The 18,991-nt window shown below is 45.5% G+C and overlaps 1 protein-coding gene and 1 pseudogene across 3 annotated transcripts in view; one reads left to right on the top strand and one right to left on the bottom strand.

Annotated features, from left to right (window-relative positions):
• The window catches only part of RYK (receptor like tyrosine kinase), a 92,093-nt gene extending 88,747 nt beyond the window's left edge, over positions 1–3,346 (bottom strand). The window contains exon 1 of one of the 2 annotated variants that reach the window (XM_078071668.1): positions 2,950–3,346. In XM_078071668.1, coding sequence (XP_077927794.1) covers positions 2,950–3,178 — 229 coding nt within the window. In that variant the 5' untranslated portion in view covers positions 3,179–3,346. The remainder of the gene's footprint in view (positions 1–2,949) is intronic. The other variant, XM_036077021.2, reaches the window with a different exon arrangement.
• On the top strand, positions 2,734–18,667 carry LOC118526088 (cytochrome c oxidase subunit 6B1 pseudogene; annotated as a pseudogene). The gene is made up of 3 exons (XR_013447473.1): positions 2,734–2,980; positions 4,026–4,594; positions 17,916–18,667. The product of XR_013447473.1 is annotated as a cytochrome c oxidase subunit 6B1 pseudogene (transcript).
• The last annotated feature ends 324 nt before the right edge of the window (positions 18,668–18,991 follow it).

The raw sequence follows: 18,991 nt of genomic DNA, 5'->3' as shown, positions 1-18,991 counted from the left end.
AAAGTTGAAGGCAGTTATTTGCTCCAGGGAAAAAAACCCCCATAATCTGGCATCACTATTTAACTCAGAAGTGAGCAATAAATATATATGCAATAATGTAAATACTGATTGTTGGTTTTACCAAAAATTGTTACGTAGCTATATCGAGGAACTGGGGCAGAGAACAGTGCAAGTGCTCAATTATGGTATTAGGCAATCGAATGCTTATTCTATATTAATTTCAAAACATGAAAGTAAAAAACAGGAAAATAAATAAATAAACAGAACTAGTATAAGATTGGTAGCTTCCACTGGAAAGTAGGACCTGGAGGATAAAAAGACCAAGGGTAGGACACTGCTGTGTTTTCTGTTAAGCCTTTTAGCACTATTTGATTTTTAAACTGTGTGCACGTATTAATTGGATTAAAACACCAACTTATTCTCATATCAAGGGCAATTAGTTCAATTTATAAAGCTGTCACTATCAAGTTCATTTATAAGTTTCTTACTTGGAATTCCAAACTCATCGTCTTAGAAATATTTTTTTTTTTAAAGATTTTATTTATTTATTTAATTGACACAGAGAGAGAGACAACGAGAGAGGAAACACAAGCAGGGGGAGTGGGAGAGGGAGAAGCAGGCTTCCCGAGGAGCAGGGAGCCCGATGCGGGGCTTGATCCCAGGACCCTGGGATCATGACCTGAGCCGAAGGCAGTCGCTTAACCAACTGAGCCACCCAGGTGCCCCTCGTCTTAGAAATATTATAAAATGATGACTAGTTTCCCAAGTCAGCTTTCAGAGGCATTTAACCCACAATGATACAAAAATATAGTGCAAACTATTATTTCAAGTAGTCTCAAACACCGTAAGAGTTTCTATGAGAAACTGCAGTCTGAGAACTCAAGATGCCTGGTACACATCTGAGTCCTACCCACTTGTTCTTCCCCACCCAGGAACAGCCAAGGAATACTTTAAAGGTAGGGTGGATGAGGGAGATGGACCTAGATCTGGCAAGGAGTCAAAATTTAACAGGTCAACTCTATCTGCATTAGAAAAAATACCACTGGAGGTCCCTCTTACCTCAGAGATTGATCAGTGAAGCAGTCCTCCCTCCCCGCCTCCCAACAGCTCATTCCTGGTCATAAAGCTGGATGTTCATCGGTCAGGTGACAAATACATATACATTATTTCAAGTATTAATTAGCAATGACTTCTTTTCCACCATGCCGTAACAAACCTTCTATATAAACAATATCTTCATTAAATTTAATATAACTTCGTGGCCTATGTCAACACTGTGTTTATTTTTTTTAATGATTATAAATTGTGTGACCTTGAAAAAGTTAAAGCCTCACTTTCTTAAACTCTAAAATGGGAGTAATAGTATCTACTCAACTGGGTCACAAGAAAATTAGAGGAAATGATGTGTATAAAACATGCAGGGGCCCGTAAATGGCAGGCACTCAATCACTGTCAGCCTCTGGTTGTTCCTAACCCCTACCCCCACCTGGCTGGTTTCTAACATGTACTCTTATATGTAAACAAAGTCACAAATTATATACAAGCTTTTAACCAAAAAACCTTTAAAAACCATGCAGAATGCATTAATATTTTTAAAATAATTATGTGATATGAGTCTATTTGTAAGCATTCATTATTTTTCCTAAACCTTAGTCTTATGCTCCAAGTACTAACCTAATTTGCAGTTTTAATTCATCTCAACTAAATTTAGCTAATTCAACTAGACTAAAAAGAGGATTAAGAAGGGCAGGGCATTACAAAAACACAGCATTCTTCTTTGATTAAAGACTACAAACCCATATATGTAACAATGTCTAAACAGACTGCTAAAAGCAATACCATTTCAACATTGAGTCGACTTCAAGATAAACTTAAAAAAATAAAAATAAAACTAACAGATAATGGATGATTAAAAAATAATCTCCCCCTTCACTAAGATGTACCACAAACCTGAGATTAAATAAAGAGGAGGGAGAAATGTTATTTTGTGCCACAACACACAAAAGAAAGTCTAACACACAAAGAATGTGTAGGTATCCTTAACTACCAAAGACTTCCCATTTGGGGCCATTTTTATCAGACCTTCCTCTTAGGGCTCATTTCCAGAATCCACAGTCTCAGCACAAAAACACCATTATTTTTCAAATTAATTCCCCAAACGACAAAGCTAATTAGGTGGAAAGGTACAACCAACTGATCCAATGCTAAGTTCTCCTTTCCCTACAAGGTATTCAGAGCAGGAGAGTGGCCCTGAAATACAGCTCAGTCCACAGTCCAACATATCCAAGACAAGAACCAAAAAGATACTGAAGAAGCTAACAGGTCTGCTACCCAGAGATTCATTCCCCATTTAAAAATACGCTTATCCTTCACAAGATTTGGAGACTGCCACGAACATGTAGTGCCCTTCTAACCTATCCCTTCCCGCCCCACCTCATTTTTAAAAAGAAGTATGATAACCAGAAAGTAAGAGCACAGTATTGTGGCCTCTGCTGGGGCATCAAAACCACAGCCAGGGGTTTGCAGGTTTGGTCTAAATAAAACGTGGACTTCGAAATATCCAAAATCCAGGGCCCTACAATGACACGCCTAGGAAGGATCAAAGAAACTTGGTGCATCAGGGAAGAAAAGTTTGGGCGCTTGAATAGGGAATAGGGCGAAAAGCCGAAGAGGCTGTGGGGAAGACAGAACGGGGTGGATCCCCGGTCTTTCGCGGCGGGACAGTGAGGACGTAGGGGGTAGGCCGGAAGGCTGACCCGGGGCGGGGGCCGGCAGGGACCACACCTCCTGGCCAAGTAAGGCAGGCAAAGGCCAGGGCCCCGAGACGACCCCCGGGCGCTGGGACGCGACCTGGCCCCGGTCCCCCGCTCTAGGGCTGGGCCGCTGGCGGCCGGAAGCAGCCGGGGTCGGGCCCGACCTGCCCACCCCGACGCAGACGGCCCCACTCACCGATGAGCCGGCGCACCTCGTCCTCGCTCAGGTAGAGGCTCACGCTGGGCCCCGCGGCCGCGGGCGACAGCGCGGGAGGCCGCGGGGCCGGGGCGGCGGCGGCGCCGGGTGCGGGTAGCAGCGGCAGCAACGCGAGCAGGAGCAGCAGCGGCGGCGGCGGGGCCCTGAGGCCGCGGGTCCCGGGGAGGCGGCCCCGGCCCCGCGGCCCCGGCCGCGCCGCCCCGCGCATGGCCGCCGCCGCCGCCGAGGAGGAGCGCTGGCCGCCCGCCGCGCCGCCGCCACCCACCCCCGGCCCCGAGCCCCTCACAGCCCCGAGCCGGGGGCGGCCGCCCAGCTCATCGCGCCGCCGGCCCGTGGCAGCCGGACGCCGCTTCAGACCGCCGGAGCGCGCCGCCGCCGCCGCTTCGGCGGCATCGTCCACTGCAGGGGGCTGGCCGCGGAGGCGCGCCCGTGCGCGCCGCCGCCGCCCCGAGATCGCGCACGCACGCACCATCCGCTCCGTGCTGGCCGCGGCCAGGCTGGGAGCGCTTTGGGTTTCAAGTGCTGCCGCCGGCTGAGGGCTCCCTGGGCACCCTTTAAAGGGACCCTGTCCCACGTTGTCACCAGCCTGATGTTTGCTTGTCTATTGTCTGTAACACCCCGGCTCCCCGCGACACAGTCCAGGCAGGCAGGCCCGGGCCGCAGCTGCCAATAGGCTCCCCAGATCCAGGATAATGCCTGATGCGGCCGCTCTGGTAGCAAAAGAGAAACCTGCTTTTTTCTTACTGAGAAAATGGTGAAAAATAGAAAGCATCTTTTATACCACCATCGGAGATGAACATTAACATTTCTGTGTCACTTCCCATGGATAAAGACAGTATGCATTTATTCTCCAAAAAGATCCTGCTCAGCAAATTTTAGTAACCTTATCCTTACACGTTAGGAATTTTTATTTTTTATAATCGTTCTGCGTCCCCATTATCAACCCTCGTCTGGGGTTGTTAACCTGTGGTGTGCCGAAGTGTGTGTGTGTGTTTCTCCGTGTGTGCTTGGGCACACACAGAGAAGTGCTAGGTACGTTTCGTCATTTGTTCTAGCGAGTCCCGGGCCACTAAAGAGGTTAAGAATCGCGGATACGCCTCGGCTTTTCCAAAGGCTTCCGAACGAGCCCGTGCGCGCGGACCTCCAGGTCTCTGGGTGCATTTATGTAAGCCCCCACCATCGCGCTCAAACTTGCTCCAGGTGCCCCCTCTCTCGGTTGAGACTTCCCAGCGTCCCTTCCCGGCCGGGTCACCTCGCCGGTGTGGGCAGGTCCGCTCCCTGATCCCCGGGCCGCCCGCCGGCCCCGCGCGTCACTGCGCATCTGCTCGCGGGGCAGGCCCGGTTTCCGGGCGCCGTTGCTGCTCCCGCGGGGAGGCCCCGGGAGGAGGCTATTTTTATCCTCTGGGGAGGGCGGGGGAAGAGAGCGACTGATGAGGCGGGAAGTCCTGGAACTTTATTTTCCCCCTCTCTCGGGAGAGCGATGGATTCCGTTTAGAGATAGGCTGGCCTCGATTTGTGAAGCTTCAGCCCCGGAGTTGTGTCCATCATCCTACAGGAGGAGGCTGAGAAGAAGGTGAGAGCTGAGGAAACGTGCTCCACCAGAGAACGGCAAAAAACCACAAAGGTCAGCAAAAAGCCTTATGTTGGGGCAGCCGCTGCTACCTATTAGGGGACCAGCGCTCTGGCAAGAAGAGCTTGGGGCTGGAAATGTGCTGTGTGAACAGGGCTCTCAATTCAGACAGGAGGCATTTTTTTTTTTTAAAGGATGGCATATTCCCTGCATTTTTCAAAATGGCGCACAGTCCCCAAGTGAGGAAGCTCCTGTCTTCAAGGCAATCTCCTGGTATCAGTGACTTCTTGACGTAGCCTGTGATGTAAACACAGCAGAGCGGTCAGTCAGGCCTGGCTGGGCTGTGGTACTTGTTAATGGTGTGACCTTGGGAAAATTAAACCCCAAGATTCATAAAATAGAGGTGATAATGCCAGACTCACAGGGCTTTCACAGGATTTAATTGGAGAAGATGTAGTAAAATGCCCAGGCGGAGTGTCACACCCATTGTCATTGTTATTATAATGAATCCCTTCCCTCTAATGACCATTTCCTGAAAAGTTTAATCACCAGTTACCTCCAAACCATTCAAACCAGAGATGCTCAAGAACTTCATTCAGTACAGCACCATGCCTGGCCCAGAGCTGAGCTCAGTGCATCATGCTTGGCACAGGGACACAAGGGTAAGCAAGGTGCTCTCTTGAGGAAATATGATAAACACATGTTCATTGCACATTTTCATCAGTGTTGTGAAGAAAAAGTCGGTGGTTCTCAAAGTATGGTTCCCAGACCAGCAGTTCTATCACCTGGTACTTGTAGAAATGCAAATTCCTTGGTCCCACCCCAGACTAATAAAAGTATCAACCTCAGGGGGTAGAAACACAGAGAAGTGGTATATTCATTTCATTATTTGTTCTAAAGAGTCCCTGTCTCCCAAAGAGTATCACAGGCTCTCCAGGTGATGCTGGCCACTCTGTCAAGAAAATCTCAACTCTACTAGCTCTCCTTTGGACTGTTGTAGTTGCTGCCTCACTGGCCTCCCTGCTTTCCCCTTATTCCTTTACTCATTTAGTCTGTTCTCAACATAGCAACCAGAACTATCCTATTATACACAACCAAATCATGGTGCTACTTGGCTCTTAGACTGCTAACGGCTCCCTAATTCATCTAGAATAAAAGGCAAAGTCCTTACAAGCTATCAAGGCAGTTCTCATTCTCCATCTTCCTCCCTTCCCTTCTGATCTTATCTCTTTTCCTCCCACAAAGACTTCTTTGTTGTGCAACACACCAGACACAATCCTACTTCAGGGCCTTTGCCCTGCTGCTCCTTGGACCTGAATACTCTTCCTTCTGACTTCCACTTGGCTTCATCTCTTACCTCTTCAAATCTGTATTCAGATGTTAACTTCTAAATAAGGTTAAAATTGTGAACGTCCCAACACTTTTAACTCCCCAGAGAACAAACCAATTCCCAGTCTCTCCTGTCTCTACAGGGTACTTGGTCTCACACAAAGTTCATCATACAATCCCATCCCATCCCTGGAGAAGGAATCATCTGCCCCCCCCCCCCCACCGCCCCCCACACCAAGGTGTGGGGGTAAACTTTTGAAATGTCCCAATAAGTCTCAGGGTAAAAATGCTGGGAAGCCCTGACCTCAGCCTCCTGAGGTTTCTCTGCCTAGAGGAAATGAAAACTGCAATCATCACCATACTCTACACACTGCCTCATTCTTGGTTTTGCTTGTCACTGTGGTTGACCTTATTCTACTCCAGGACACAAATTTCAGAGACCTGGAAAACACCATCATCAAGGCTTCTTTTGCTATTCCTAAAAAAGGCTAGCCTTGGGTTTGAGATACAGCAGGGTGGGTGAATGGGAGCCGTGGGCCACCCTGCATGGGGCAGTGCCGGGATGAGGCCTCCCAGATAATGGAAATGACTGGGGTGTTCCATACATGGAGTCTGATGCTCCACTCAGAGTCCCAGCTCATGTCCAAGAGAATAGATGCCTGCCCACAGAGCCCTGAGAACAATTCCTCACCCTGGCCTTGAGTTCACTTAGCTAGGGGAGGGCTCTAGAAAGGGGTGGCTCTAAGTTTTGAAAACATTCCCTTTCTTTTCAAGGAGCAGTTGGGAATGCTGGTCTGTCTACTTTAGAGCAGTTTACGTTTTAAACGTTCTCCATCCACAAGCAATATATTAACCCATCGTGTTGTGAAAGACTCAAGCATCACAGAAGTACACTGAGTAAGATAACATCCTCCTTGATACAAATCATCATCTCTTTCCCCCACCTCCCAGTTTGGTGTATGTTCTTATAGCCCTTTCTCTCGATATTTACGCACACACACACACTTATCTGTATATGTGTTTAGACACGCAACTGTGTGTTTGTGCATACTTTCAGTTTTATAGAAATGAAATTGTACAAAAGGTAATGGTCTGCATGATTTGCTATTTTCACTGATCAAAATAAATTGAGATCTTAAGGATGCTTGCATGACAGAGCATACAGAGGTATATCCATGGTATTCTTTTGGTTGGGATGGATCATGATAGATTTCATGGTTCTGGTGATAGACCACACATCCTTGCACATGCATCTTTATACATATTATATATATTAAAAGGGTAGATTCTCAGAAGTGGAATTGCTGAATCAAAGGGAGTTACTTTATAATGTTAATAGATTCTTGAATCACCCTCCTAAAGACCAATATACACTTCTGCAGCTAGTCCTAGTTCTTTACCTGGTGGGGGTGACCCAAATCTTCTTTCCTAAAGAGTCTGGCCATTACTGATCCAACCTGGATTGAATTGTCATAGTTTGCCATTAACCTTAATCACAGGGCATGATAAACTAAGAGACCCCCCTAAGGGATCTCATGTATTCCAGACATACTCTTCCTTACCTGTCTTCTGGTTTCCATTATTTCCATCGGAAAGTCAGTTGTAAGTCTAACTGCCACTTTGACACATCATCTGTCTATTCTCTATAGCTGTTTTAAGTTGTTGTTTTTTTTACGGTGTTCTGCAGTTTAATTGGGATATATATGAATGTGGCTATCTTTCCATTTACTTTGCTTGAAATTTATTGAGATTTCTGGATCTGGTGTCTTTTGAAAATTCCAGGAAATTCTCAGTTCCATTTCCTTTATCATTAATAGTTAGTTAGATGGATAGATAAATATGCATTTTTCTGAACCATTTCAGAATAGGTTGGAGACATAATGCCCCCTTCCCCCAAATGCTTCACTGTACATTTTCTAAGAAAAAGGACTCTCTTTCATAACCACAGTGCAATTTTCAAAATACAGACATTTCACATTGATACAATACTATTTTCCAATCGATGGTCCATGTTCAAATATCATCAATTGTCTCAAAAAAGTCTTTTATAACTGTTTTTTCTTGGTCCAGGATCCAATCCAGAATCAGACTTTGCATTTATTTGTCATATCTTTTTAGGTAGTTATGCATTTTTGACAGGAATATCACTGAAATGATGTATTCTCAGTATATCATATCAGAAGGCACATGATGTTGGGGCGCCTGGGTAGTGTAGTCAGTTAAGCATCTGACTCTTGATTTCAGCTCAGGTCCTGATCTCAGGGGCATGATCTCAGGGTCGTGAGATTGAGCCCTGTGTTGGGCTCTACATTCAGCATGGAGTCTGCTTAAGACTCTGTCTCCCTCTCCCTCTGCCCCTCCTCCCCATGCTCTGTCTCTCTCTCTCAAATAAATAAATAGATAAAATCTTTAAAAAAAAAAAAGAAAGAAGAAGAAGAAGGCCCATGATGTCACTCTGGCCCATTACTGGTGATAATATCTTTGACCACTTGGTTAATGTGTTGTCTGATACATTTCCTTGCTAGTAGTAAATATATAGTATTTAGTAAATAGTAATAGTAGAAAAATAGTAAAGTTACTATTTTTTCCTTTGTGATTAATAAGAAATTTGGGGGGAGATACTTTGAGATTATGTAATTTTGTAAATTATGTAAATTTCTGGTTCCTCCTCAAGCTTTTTTTTTTTTAGACAGCATGGTAACTATGTTTTTTTTTTTTTATTAACATATAATGTATTATTTGTTTCAGGGGTACAGGTCTGTGATTCATCAGTCTTACACAATTCACAGTGCTCACCATAGCACATACCCTCCCCATGTCTATCACTCAGCCACCCCATCCCTCCCACCCCCCTCAACTCCAGCAACCCTCAGTTTGTTTCCTAAGATTAAGAGTCTCTTATGGTTTGTCTCCCTCTCTGGTTTCGTCTTGTTTCATTTCCCCCCCTTCCCCTATGATCCTCTGTCTTGTTTCTCAAATTCTTCATATCAGTGAGATCATATGATAATTGTCTTTCTCTGATTGGCTTATTTCACTTAGCATAATACCCTCTAGTTCCATCCATGTCGCTGCAAATGGCAAGATTTCATTTTTTGATAGCTGCATAATATTCCATTGTATATATAAATACCACATCTTCTTTATCCCCTCCTCAAACTTTTATCCACTAGTTTGATCACCCACTGATGATTTTCTAACTTAACTATTCCTTTCATATTTATTTGGCATTTAACCTCAGGGAGGCCTTTTTCTTTTCTCCTATTTATTTTTTTCATTTATTTATATCAGTATCGACTCTTGTTTTATTCAATGGATTATAATCTGTTACTATCATTATATATGTTCATCCTCAAAATGTATTTGGGGATATTTGAGATTTGGCCAGTGGGAGCTCCTTCAGCTCATTCCTGTGTTCTTTTGCTAGGTCTCTAGCATTCATTGAACATTTCCTTACTTTATGAAGCAACAAAATATTCCTGTCTTCTCTTGTACATTTCTGTCCCAGCCTGGAATCAACCCTTTTTCTTAGGAGCCCCAGTTCCTTTTAGTGGAGAATGGTATTTAGAAACCAAGATTTGGGAGCTAGCTGTGCTTAAATTGCTACTGTGATATAACTGATTCTAGGTCCTCTCAGGAGACAGAGTATGGAAATAAACATATTTATGCGTGTATATTCTGTGTACTTATATGCCTACATACACATATAGATCTGTAAAATCCATGAGTTCATATCAATACCCCTGATTCCAGTCCCACATCATTCCTTCCTCATTACCTATTTATAACTCTCTTCTCTGACAGTAAAAAACCTGAATCCCATTATCCGCAATGTGTCTGCTTATTTGCTCAGCCCTTCCATTGTTAAGCAAACTCTTGCCCTGCTTGCTGAAAGCTCAGCCCCAGACACACCAATCTCCACCCCAACTCCCTATTCCCAGGCATGCCAGCCAAAACTTTGCCTCCAGGCAGAGCAAGGGGCAGTGGGGTTGAGGGCAGAATGGGAGGGGTTCTAGAGCAGCACAGAACAGTCCAGATCTTGAGAGGATATATTAGATACCTCTAATCTTTATGTGACAGCCCGACTCCACAATAACCTAATTCTCTCCAGCCACCCACTGAGATAGTAAGCTGGAATCTCCCCATCCCCAAGGCTTTCCTCAACGTTCTTTCCTTTCTAGATGCCTTCCAGACCCCTAATTCCAGTTTATTTCCTCTGCAGAAGAGTTTAGCTATCTCTTTGTGTTATATTCTCAACTGTTCACCTTCTGCATTCATTCAGGTGTTTTACCAAACAGAGCCCTGTGCTCAGGAGGAATGCATGCCTTAGAGGATGTTGCAGCTGTAGTCAGTTATGATTTTAAATATTTAGCTTCTCTCCCTCTTTGCTACAATTATAATTATTACTGAAATATGCTTAGGAGAGATGTGACAGTCAGACAGGCATGATAGATATATCATTTTGGTGAAGATTTAGAGGATGGACTGGAGGGAAAACGGTAAGACCAGAGGCTGGGAAGCCAGGCAGCCTGACTTTTCAATACCTAGGTGAGAGAGGATTGGGACTGAACTGGGAAGGCAGGGCAGTGAGGATGGGAACAGGAAACCTGATATGAGAGATATTTATGGGATAGGATCAGTAGGCGTGATGACAGATTGTGTAAGGTTGGCAGGGGGCAGGGAGGTGCAGGTGTGGGTGGGGGGCAGGGGCCTGGGATGAATCCCGGGTGTTTGGACTGGGAACAGGTTATGGGGGTGCCTAACCCTCCTCACCATCCTCCTTCTCCTTCTGCTACTACTAATGATGGGGCCATTTGTTGAGCATGGACAGGATGTCAATCACTCTGATGAATGCTAGACATATGTCATAGACATAATGAGACCATTTGATCCTATAGGGAATGTATTATCATCCAGTTTCCCAGATGAGACTGCAGTAACTTCCCCCAAGATTTCACAAAGATTGCAAAAAGCACTTTGTGCCAGTTTAGGTTCTGAAATAGTGATTTCGGCTTGGGGCATGCGGAGTTTGAGGTTCCTGTGGAATATCCTGGCAGAAATGTCCTGCCAGCAGATGGAAATGCAGGTCTGAGCTCAGCAGAACAACTGGGGTAGAGATATAGCCATCCACACAGAGGTGGCAAGAGAGACCAGGTGGTTAGTATGGGATGAACGGGGGAAGCTTATGGAGAAGGAGGGGAAAAGAGGGCTGAGATGGAACACTGGGCACAGGAACATCAAGGACAGGAGAGGAAGAAAAACTACAGCAGAGAAGGAGTGGCAGGAGAGTGAGGAGAACCAGGAGAGCAGTAGTGCAGTCCAGGAAAAGTGGTTCATCAGGGAGGTGGTGGCCCATTGTGCTAAAGAGTGCCAAGAAAGCCAAGAACTGCAAGATGCCCAACACATGTGTCCACCAAGGGGGCGACTGGCAGGCGGAAGCCTGAGTGCAAAGGTCAAAGCAGTAAGGAAGGGCAAGGAAGTGGAGATAATGAGCACCAATTTTTTCAAGAAGCCCAGTGGAAGAGTAAGGAGAGAAAGAGAGCGCAGTATCTAAGTGGGGATTTACAGAGATTCTTCTGAGGTGGAAACATTTAAGTTGTTTCTAAGCTGACAGGAATGTGCCAAAACAGGGAGAGAGGTCAAAGATGCAAAGAACAGGAGGAGGTGTGTCCCAAAGAGGCAGGAGGAGCTGGTTCTGAAAGCCACAGTGTGGTCAACACGGTGGGAAGAGTGCCTCTGACAGCTTCAGAAGCAGAGCCTGTTACAGTGCTGGCCCCAAGTCTGCTAAAAAGGGGGCTCCGGATGGGCTCAGACACAGATTCCTTCATGGGGTAGACAGGGGAAGGAAGTTAAGGAAATCCACATTTGGTTGCTTCCGTTTTTTTCCTGAAATATGAAGGAAAGTCATTTCTGGATTAAAGCATGGAGGAGTAGGGTAGAATTGGGGGGTTGGTAAAAGCGTTGAGTGCCTGCAATTGCTGGGGAGGTGGAAAATGGTATTGACCAGGGACCTTTAAGCTCTTCTGGGCACTGTTGAGAGTGAGGCTGAAATTGAGAAGTGTGGTATCTGAGGTCATAGTGATCTGTGTGTTGAGCAATCTGTTTGCAAGAGGAGAAAAGATGGCCTGTGGAATAATCCCCATTCGGATGCAGATCCAGAGCAGTGGAAGGAAAAAGGAGCCGGGTTGTAGAGGATGTTTAAAGTGCTACATCATAGCATCTAGCTTGGATGGTTCCCAAGTGAAACCAGAAAGGACTAAAATAGAATGAAACACTTCTGCTTGAAGATGGCAGATTGAACACAGTTTTGATCTCTTCACTCTCCCCAAACCCTACGAAAATGGCAGAAAAGGGATTTTTTCTTAAGGGTGTAAACCCAAATAACAAAGGGAAGCAGTGGTAGGGACAGCGGTAACTACATTTTGGAAGCTGACAGTGGATGATCAGTGGCAATTGACTTCGCTAAAACCTAAGTCAGGAGTTGAGGCATCAGATAGCTCAGAAAGGGGGAAATGCAGGGTGGGCTAAGAACAGGAGGACTGATTGAGGAGCATATAGATCCTGGGGTCTTCTCCCCAGTCTGAGCACAAAACTAAAAATTTATGATCTGGGAAGGATAAAACAGAGGTCTTTGGACCAGAAGACGTGAGGCACTGATGAGAGCTGAGATACCGTACTAAAAACAGGAAGATAAAGTCGAAGTCTGTATATTGACCAGAAAAGACACCCCCCCCCCCCACCCTGCTCTCTTCTCCAGCCCTCTTCCTACACTCAGCTCCCACAATGCTGGCTGGAGATTGGAGATCTTTCCACAGGGAATCTGAGCAGTCCAGAAGAAACCATCAAAAGATACTGACACCTACTGCTCCCTCCACCTTTATTACTCCAGGTCAAGATCACCAGTCAACAATCAGATTTTTAGCATTGAGCTCCTAAACAGGAAAGGAAAGGCAAGGACCACTAGACATTTGAGGCAGTTCTTCAACTGAAAGACAAAGACCAAAATAAACAGGAAAAAAAAAAGAAAAGGAATCTGTATTGATAGAGACAATGCCAAGAATGAAGAAAATATTTTAAATATGATAATTAATCATATTCCCAGAGAAATTAAAGATAACGTAGAATCTGTGAAATAGGACTAGGTTGCTTTTTTTAAAAAAGTCAAAAAGCAAAGAACAGTCAGAAAATAAACTATGACAATAAAAAAACGTATAAGCCAATAGTGAAGTTGAAATAAAAAGCCAAAGAAATATCCCAGAAAGTAGAACAAACATATAGAGGTAGCAAATAAGACCAAGAAGATGAGAGAATAAATAAGTGATGGGAGTTGTGCTATAGGCCAAGAAGGCTGTGGTCCAAAGGGTTAGGTGGAAGGATCTGGGAGCAAAGTCCCCAAGGAGATGACAGGAATTTAGATGTAAGTACACAGAAAACTAAGCGGAGGAGGAAAAGGGCATTTATGAGCTCCAGGGAAAACAAAACGTTTGAGAAGGGAAAGGCAATTAAACTATACCATCCAGCTCACCGGTGACTAGCATTTATATCGTCAAAACAAAGTAAACCTTAAGTATTGGTGGAGGGAGGGCAAATTAGTATGTGTGGAAGTCTTTAAAAGAAATGCAATCTTCATCTCCCTACTTGGAAATCCATAAATAATGCCTATAAATCGAGCAGTAGCAATGTGATCCCAATTTGAGCAATGTAGAGGCAAATCAAAAGAACCAGCTAAAGGACTAAAGGGAGAATGGAATGGAGGACAGGAGAGGAGCCCGGAAGACTGGTGCTTTTCTAATATTCTAGAGGACAATTTGACTTTTAAAATTATATGTATAACTTTGATAAAAGTTAAATGAAAAGATTGGAATGGGAAATAGAAGGGTCGATGGGAGCCCCATGAAGCGGGTTCTGCCCACTCTGGGAATTGAGCAGGCTGGTAGGCCTCCTTTGCAACTACAGTAACCTGGTAAAAACCTGTGTAACTCACAAGACAGGATAAAACATGAACTATTAATTTGTAGCAGACTGATAGCTGAGACATCAAATGGCATGTTCACTCCTCTTGGCCACCACAAAAAAAAAAAAACCCCTCCTAACAGGAATGGCAGACTCCTTAGCTTATCATTTCAAAGAACTTCTGTTCTCTGGTGGTAGGGAGACAGTCTGGAAAGTATGCACAAACTCAGAGAACTGGTTTCTACTGTGTGTGTGCGTGTGTGTGTGTGTTTGTGCACATGTGTAAGTCCCTTCCACCTATATAAAAGGAGCTTTGTGCTGGGGAGGACAGAGATGGAGGAGCAGAGCTATAAAGGAAGAACAAGATGATAAGTGGTGGGACACTCCTCTCAGCATGAGTTCTCATGAGAGGAGGAAGAGGAGGGAGAGAAGGGGCACCGTTCTCAAGGGCAGGGGGACTAACGGGAAGGAAGACGTAGGGGTTCAGGTTCCCAGCTGCACTTGCTCAATTGGGTCTCACACCTCTGATAATAGGAAGCAAGAGGGATAATGGCATTGTCCATTTGGACATGAGAGGGCCCCAGTTTTTCACAGGACCAAGTATGGCTTGGAGAGCTTCTATGAGCTTGTAGTGAGCCACAAATTAGCCAGGAGTGAGAGACAAGCTAGCCTGGCAGGGTGTGGGGAGTGAACTCAGCTTGTCCCACAAGGTAAGAGGGACAGGCCTGATCTATTGGATGACACTGAATGTGCCACTGACTAGGGCTGCCACCTCTCTCAGAGTCGTCATCTCTGAGAGAGCACCACAACCATGGGACATCAGTAGCTGACAAAAAGCATGGGTCCCAGAAGCGTAGGAGACCAAAGAAGGGACCCAGTTCTCCCTCTGCATGGTGACTGTGCTGATGAGTAAAGTTGTCAGATTATGCTGCACCAGGGAGGAGTGCAGAGGAAGTAAAAATGGAGCTCTGAGCTCCAATTTGATAATCATCCCAAAAGTGGCCAAGAAATCTTGGGGTGGGACTGCATGCACCAGGATCAGATTGTCCTCTGGAGTCTAGGACAGAGCCACGGGATCAGAAATTAAGGCCAGGTCAAGAAATCACTAAGGTTCCAATTTGCACCCTTGAGTTTTGTGCACAGCCATAACTGGCTATTATTTCTGTTACACCTGTTTATAGCCTTTGATGTGAGAAGCCACGGAGGCCTGAAGACCTAGTTGTCATAATAGTGGATGAGCTATTGTTTATTGGGTGCAATACTAAGGGCCAAGAGCTTTATACCCAGAACCTCATTAAATCCTCGCACACCCAGTGGCGTAGCCCCATTCCAATACCCATTTTACAGGTGAAGGAGCTGGGATTTAAACAGATGAAGTAACTTGAACCTACTACCAACGTTGGTAGTAAAGGGCAGAGCCAGAATTCAGGCTCAGTCTGTACTGATTCTAAGACCTGTACTGACGTTGAAGAATAACATGTTTAGGCTGCACTTAGCCACAGAGCCTGGTTTTCTAGAAAAGAGAAAGTGTCTGGACATCCGAGAATGAGCACACACATTCACTTTCTGGGGGTCTGTGAGCACTCCAGAGAGGTGGTGTCAGAGCAGGAAGGTATGGTCAATGGTGCGGAATGGTTGCCAGGTGAAAACCCTGGTGTGTGGTTAGGTGCTCGAACCCGATAACAGTAGCAGAAGCTAGTATTGAGAAAGAACCCTGAAAGTCTTCAAGCTCGAGGCACGCTTCTTCCTAAAGTGATTTTGAAACAGTTGAGGAATTTCTTAAATTTGGAATGGGTTCAATAAATGTCTGTTAAGTGAGGTATTCAGTTAAAGTTCTTTAAACCTGTGCCAAAGAGCTGTCAACTCAGATCACAAAAGATCGTAACATTAAAAGCTCTCTGTTCTGGCAAGCCCTGTGCATTTCCCTGTTAAATACTTCCACATCTGTCCTGTCTTTCTCAGGTCCCCACACTGCCTTGCACCTTTATCACATCCAGCCTAGGACACTCATTGTGATAGCTTTATCCATTCAGCAGGTATGGATTGAATACTCCTCTGGGTCAGGCAGGAGGCTCAGTGCAGGGACGATAGATGAAGAAAATGTGGTTCCTGTCCTCAAGGAGCTCCTATATTCAGAGGAAAATGAGCACCTGTGGCACAGACTGCTACTGCCCACCCCGAATCTCTCTCTTCCCTAGGGATAGAATTACTGTTCCATGTGGCTGTCCAGCTGGACCACAATTCCCCAGCCTCCCTTGGGCTTAGGTGAGGCCATGTGACCAAGTTCTTGACAAAAGTATGTGAAGGAAGTGATATACACTACTTCTGGGTTGGGAATTTCAGGTCTGCCTTCTTTCTACCTCTCTTCCCACTTCCAGACTGGCCGGAGCCTGGATGTGCTGGTGACCAAGTTTCAACCAGGCAAGTTAGTGACACTGCCCAAGGGAATAGCAGAGCAATGACTTAGAAGGACCCGTGTCCTTGAATGACCATGAGGGGCAGGTCTCCTCTGAAAGTTGTTATATGGGAGAGAAAAATAAATATCCACATGATTTAAGCCACTGTATTTGAGGAACTCTTTTTTATAGACACTTAACCTTTAGCCTAACCATAATAGGAGTGTTAAAAAAAAAGTATAGCCCAAAGTATTCCTGGTGCTATGACAAAAGCAGAAGTAAGGCAGAAGGTAGGAAAATTAGAGAAAGCGGAGGAGGGTGCCTGGGAGAGAGCACCCTTGTGCTGAATCTTGAAAGATGAGTGTTTTCAGCAAATCTACTCACATTTCTCATCTACCCTTCATTCTTTTGATTGGCCATTTTTGTCCACATTACTTCTTTCATCTCTTATCCCTACTCTCCACCTGTTAAAGCCTACCCAGGATTCAAGACTCAGATTAAATCTCATTTTCTCCAGGGAGCCTTCCTTGATCAGCTCCCCACAAGTGATTATCTTCCTCTTCCAAAATCCTATGGCACTTAGTCTTTATTATTTATTGATCACACATTTTATATCTTCTCTATCAATATCAGGCACTTTTCGGTAGCCTCCCCAGCATCACACTGCCTAGACTTGTTCTGGGTTCCCCCAAGGGTATAGGTATACCTTAAATGTCCATAGCTTTGTAACAAACCTACCTACCTCAAAACTTAGTGGATTAAAGTAACTATTTTTATTGCTCGCAGTTCTAAGAGTTGGCTGGGTCTCGGTTGGTTTGCACTTAGGGCCTTGAATGCTGTTGCATTCAGATAACAAGTGGGGCTGGCATCGGCTGAAGGCCTGGCTGGGCTAGATACTCAAGACAGCTCACCCCTGTGGCTTGCAGCTAATGCTGCTCTCAGCTGGGAAGTCAGCAGGTCCTATTAACCAGAGAGCCTACATTTGCCTTCTCCATGTGACATGGGCTCACATAATTATAGCTAGATTCCAAGAGGATCGAGCAAAACCCTTGTGACTTCGCCACAAAATACCCAGAATATCACTCTCATCACATTCTATTGGTCAAGCAAGTCACTAAGGCCAGCCCAGGCAGGGGAATTAGACTCCACATCTTGATGTGAGAAGCAGCAGGTGCATTCAGGGAGATAAGGAATTAATGACAGCCGTCCTTGGAGACTATCTTATCATACCCTGTAAACCTGGAATCTGGAGTGATGGCCACTCCCAGATCAAAACAAGTGTCCACCCTGTATTTCCTCATCTACAAATCAGAGCCCCAGGGAGACAGTGCTTTCCCTCCTCCCAGAGTCAATGAGAAGAATTTAATGTTAGTCTGGCATTAACCTGGGATGGGGTAGACATTCAAATGCCAAGATGTCTACCAAAATCTGAATGGCTCAGTTGTTTGTGAGCCAAGAGGTTTCCAGGAGAGGATTGAAGTGGTTATGGAGAGAAAATGTCTCTGGACTAGAGATCAAGTGTTTGCTTATCAGTGTTTCTTCTGAAAATCACTTGCCACCCATCCTGGCCCAACCACCCCTAATATGGGGGTAAAGGACAAGAATTGCAGCAGAGTTAAAATTGAGAAAGGGTTGGTCCGACTCTGGCGTCTTTGCTGAGGGTCACATTGAGCTGCGAGGTGATGCTGTGATGTATTTAGAGTCAGTACCATGGCAGAAGACGTCAAGACCAAAATCAACCAGACTGCACCTTTCAACAGCCACTTCCCCAACCAGAACCAGACGAGGAACTACTGGCAGAACTACCTGGACTTCCACCACTGTGAGAAGGCAATGACTGCTAAAGGGGGTGATGTCCCCGTGTGCGAATGATACCGGCATGTGTACAAGTCCCTCTGCCCCATATCCTGGGTGTCAGCCTGGGACGACCGCCAGGCAGAAGGCACATTTCCTGGGAAGATCTGAACTGGTTCTACCCAACTCTCCTCTGTCCTCCATCCTTCTCCCAGGGTGGTGAAGGGGGACCAGGGTGCATGGTGATCCCCACCCTGGGATTCTGAATCATGGCTTAACTAATAATAAATACTCATTGGAAAAGTAAATAAAATAAAAATAAAATTGAGAAAGGGTTGCTCGATGCTCACCTTGGAGGAAGACTTCAGCTAAGCCCTTAGCCACCCACTTGAATTGAGTTTAGGGCCCAGCACAACATCTCTCCTGTACAACCTTTGGCTGCAGGAAGAGGAGACCATTCCCCCACAAGCTACCACAAGCCACACTGGCCTTTGAACTTTGTGGTAGACAAAAAATGGTCTCCCAAAAGTGTCCATATCGTTATACCCAGAAACTGTGAATATGTTCTGTTATATGGCAAAGGGGAAATAAGTTTGCAGATGGCATTAAGGTTGCTCATCAGCTGAAGACAGGGGGAATATCCAGGATTATAAGGGCATGGCCAGGGTATTTAAATGGGTCCTTAAATGTGGAAGAGGGAGACAGCAGAACAGCCAGAGTCAGATAAGGAGGTACGGGGAAGAAAGCAGAGGTCGGAGTAATGTGCTTGCTGGCTCTGAAGATGGCAGGGGGCCAAGAACCAAGGAATGTGGCAGCCTCTAGAAGCTGGAAAAGGCAAAACCCAGATTCTCCTCTAGAGCCTCTAGAAAGGGTCACAGGCTTGCTGACACCTTGAGACCCACTTGGGACTGCTGAATTACGGAACTGAAGGTTGTAAATTTGTGTTGTTTTAAGCCACTAAGTTTGTGGTAAGTTGTTACAG

Source organism: Halichoerus grypus, chromosome 1 (assembly GCF_964656455.1).
Source record: "Halichoerus grypus chromosome 1, mHalGry1.hap1.1, whole genome shotgun sequence".
In the NCBI taxonomy this organism is placed as follows: Eukaryota; Metazoa; Chordata; class Mammalia; order Carnivora; family Phocidae; genus Halichoerus; species Halichoerus grypus.
This window is presented reverse-complemented; position numbering and strand designations above follow the sequence as displayed.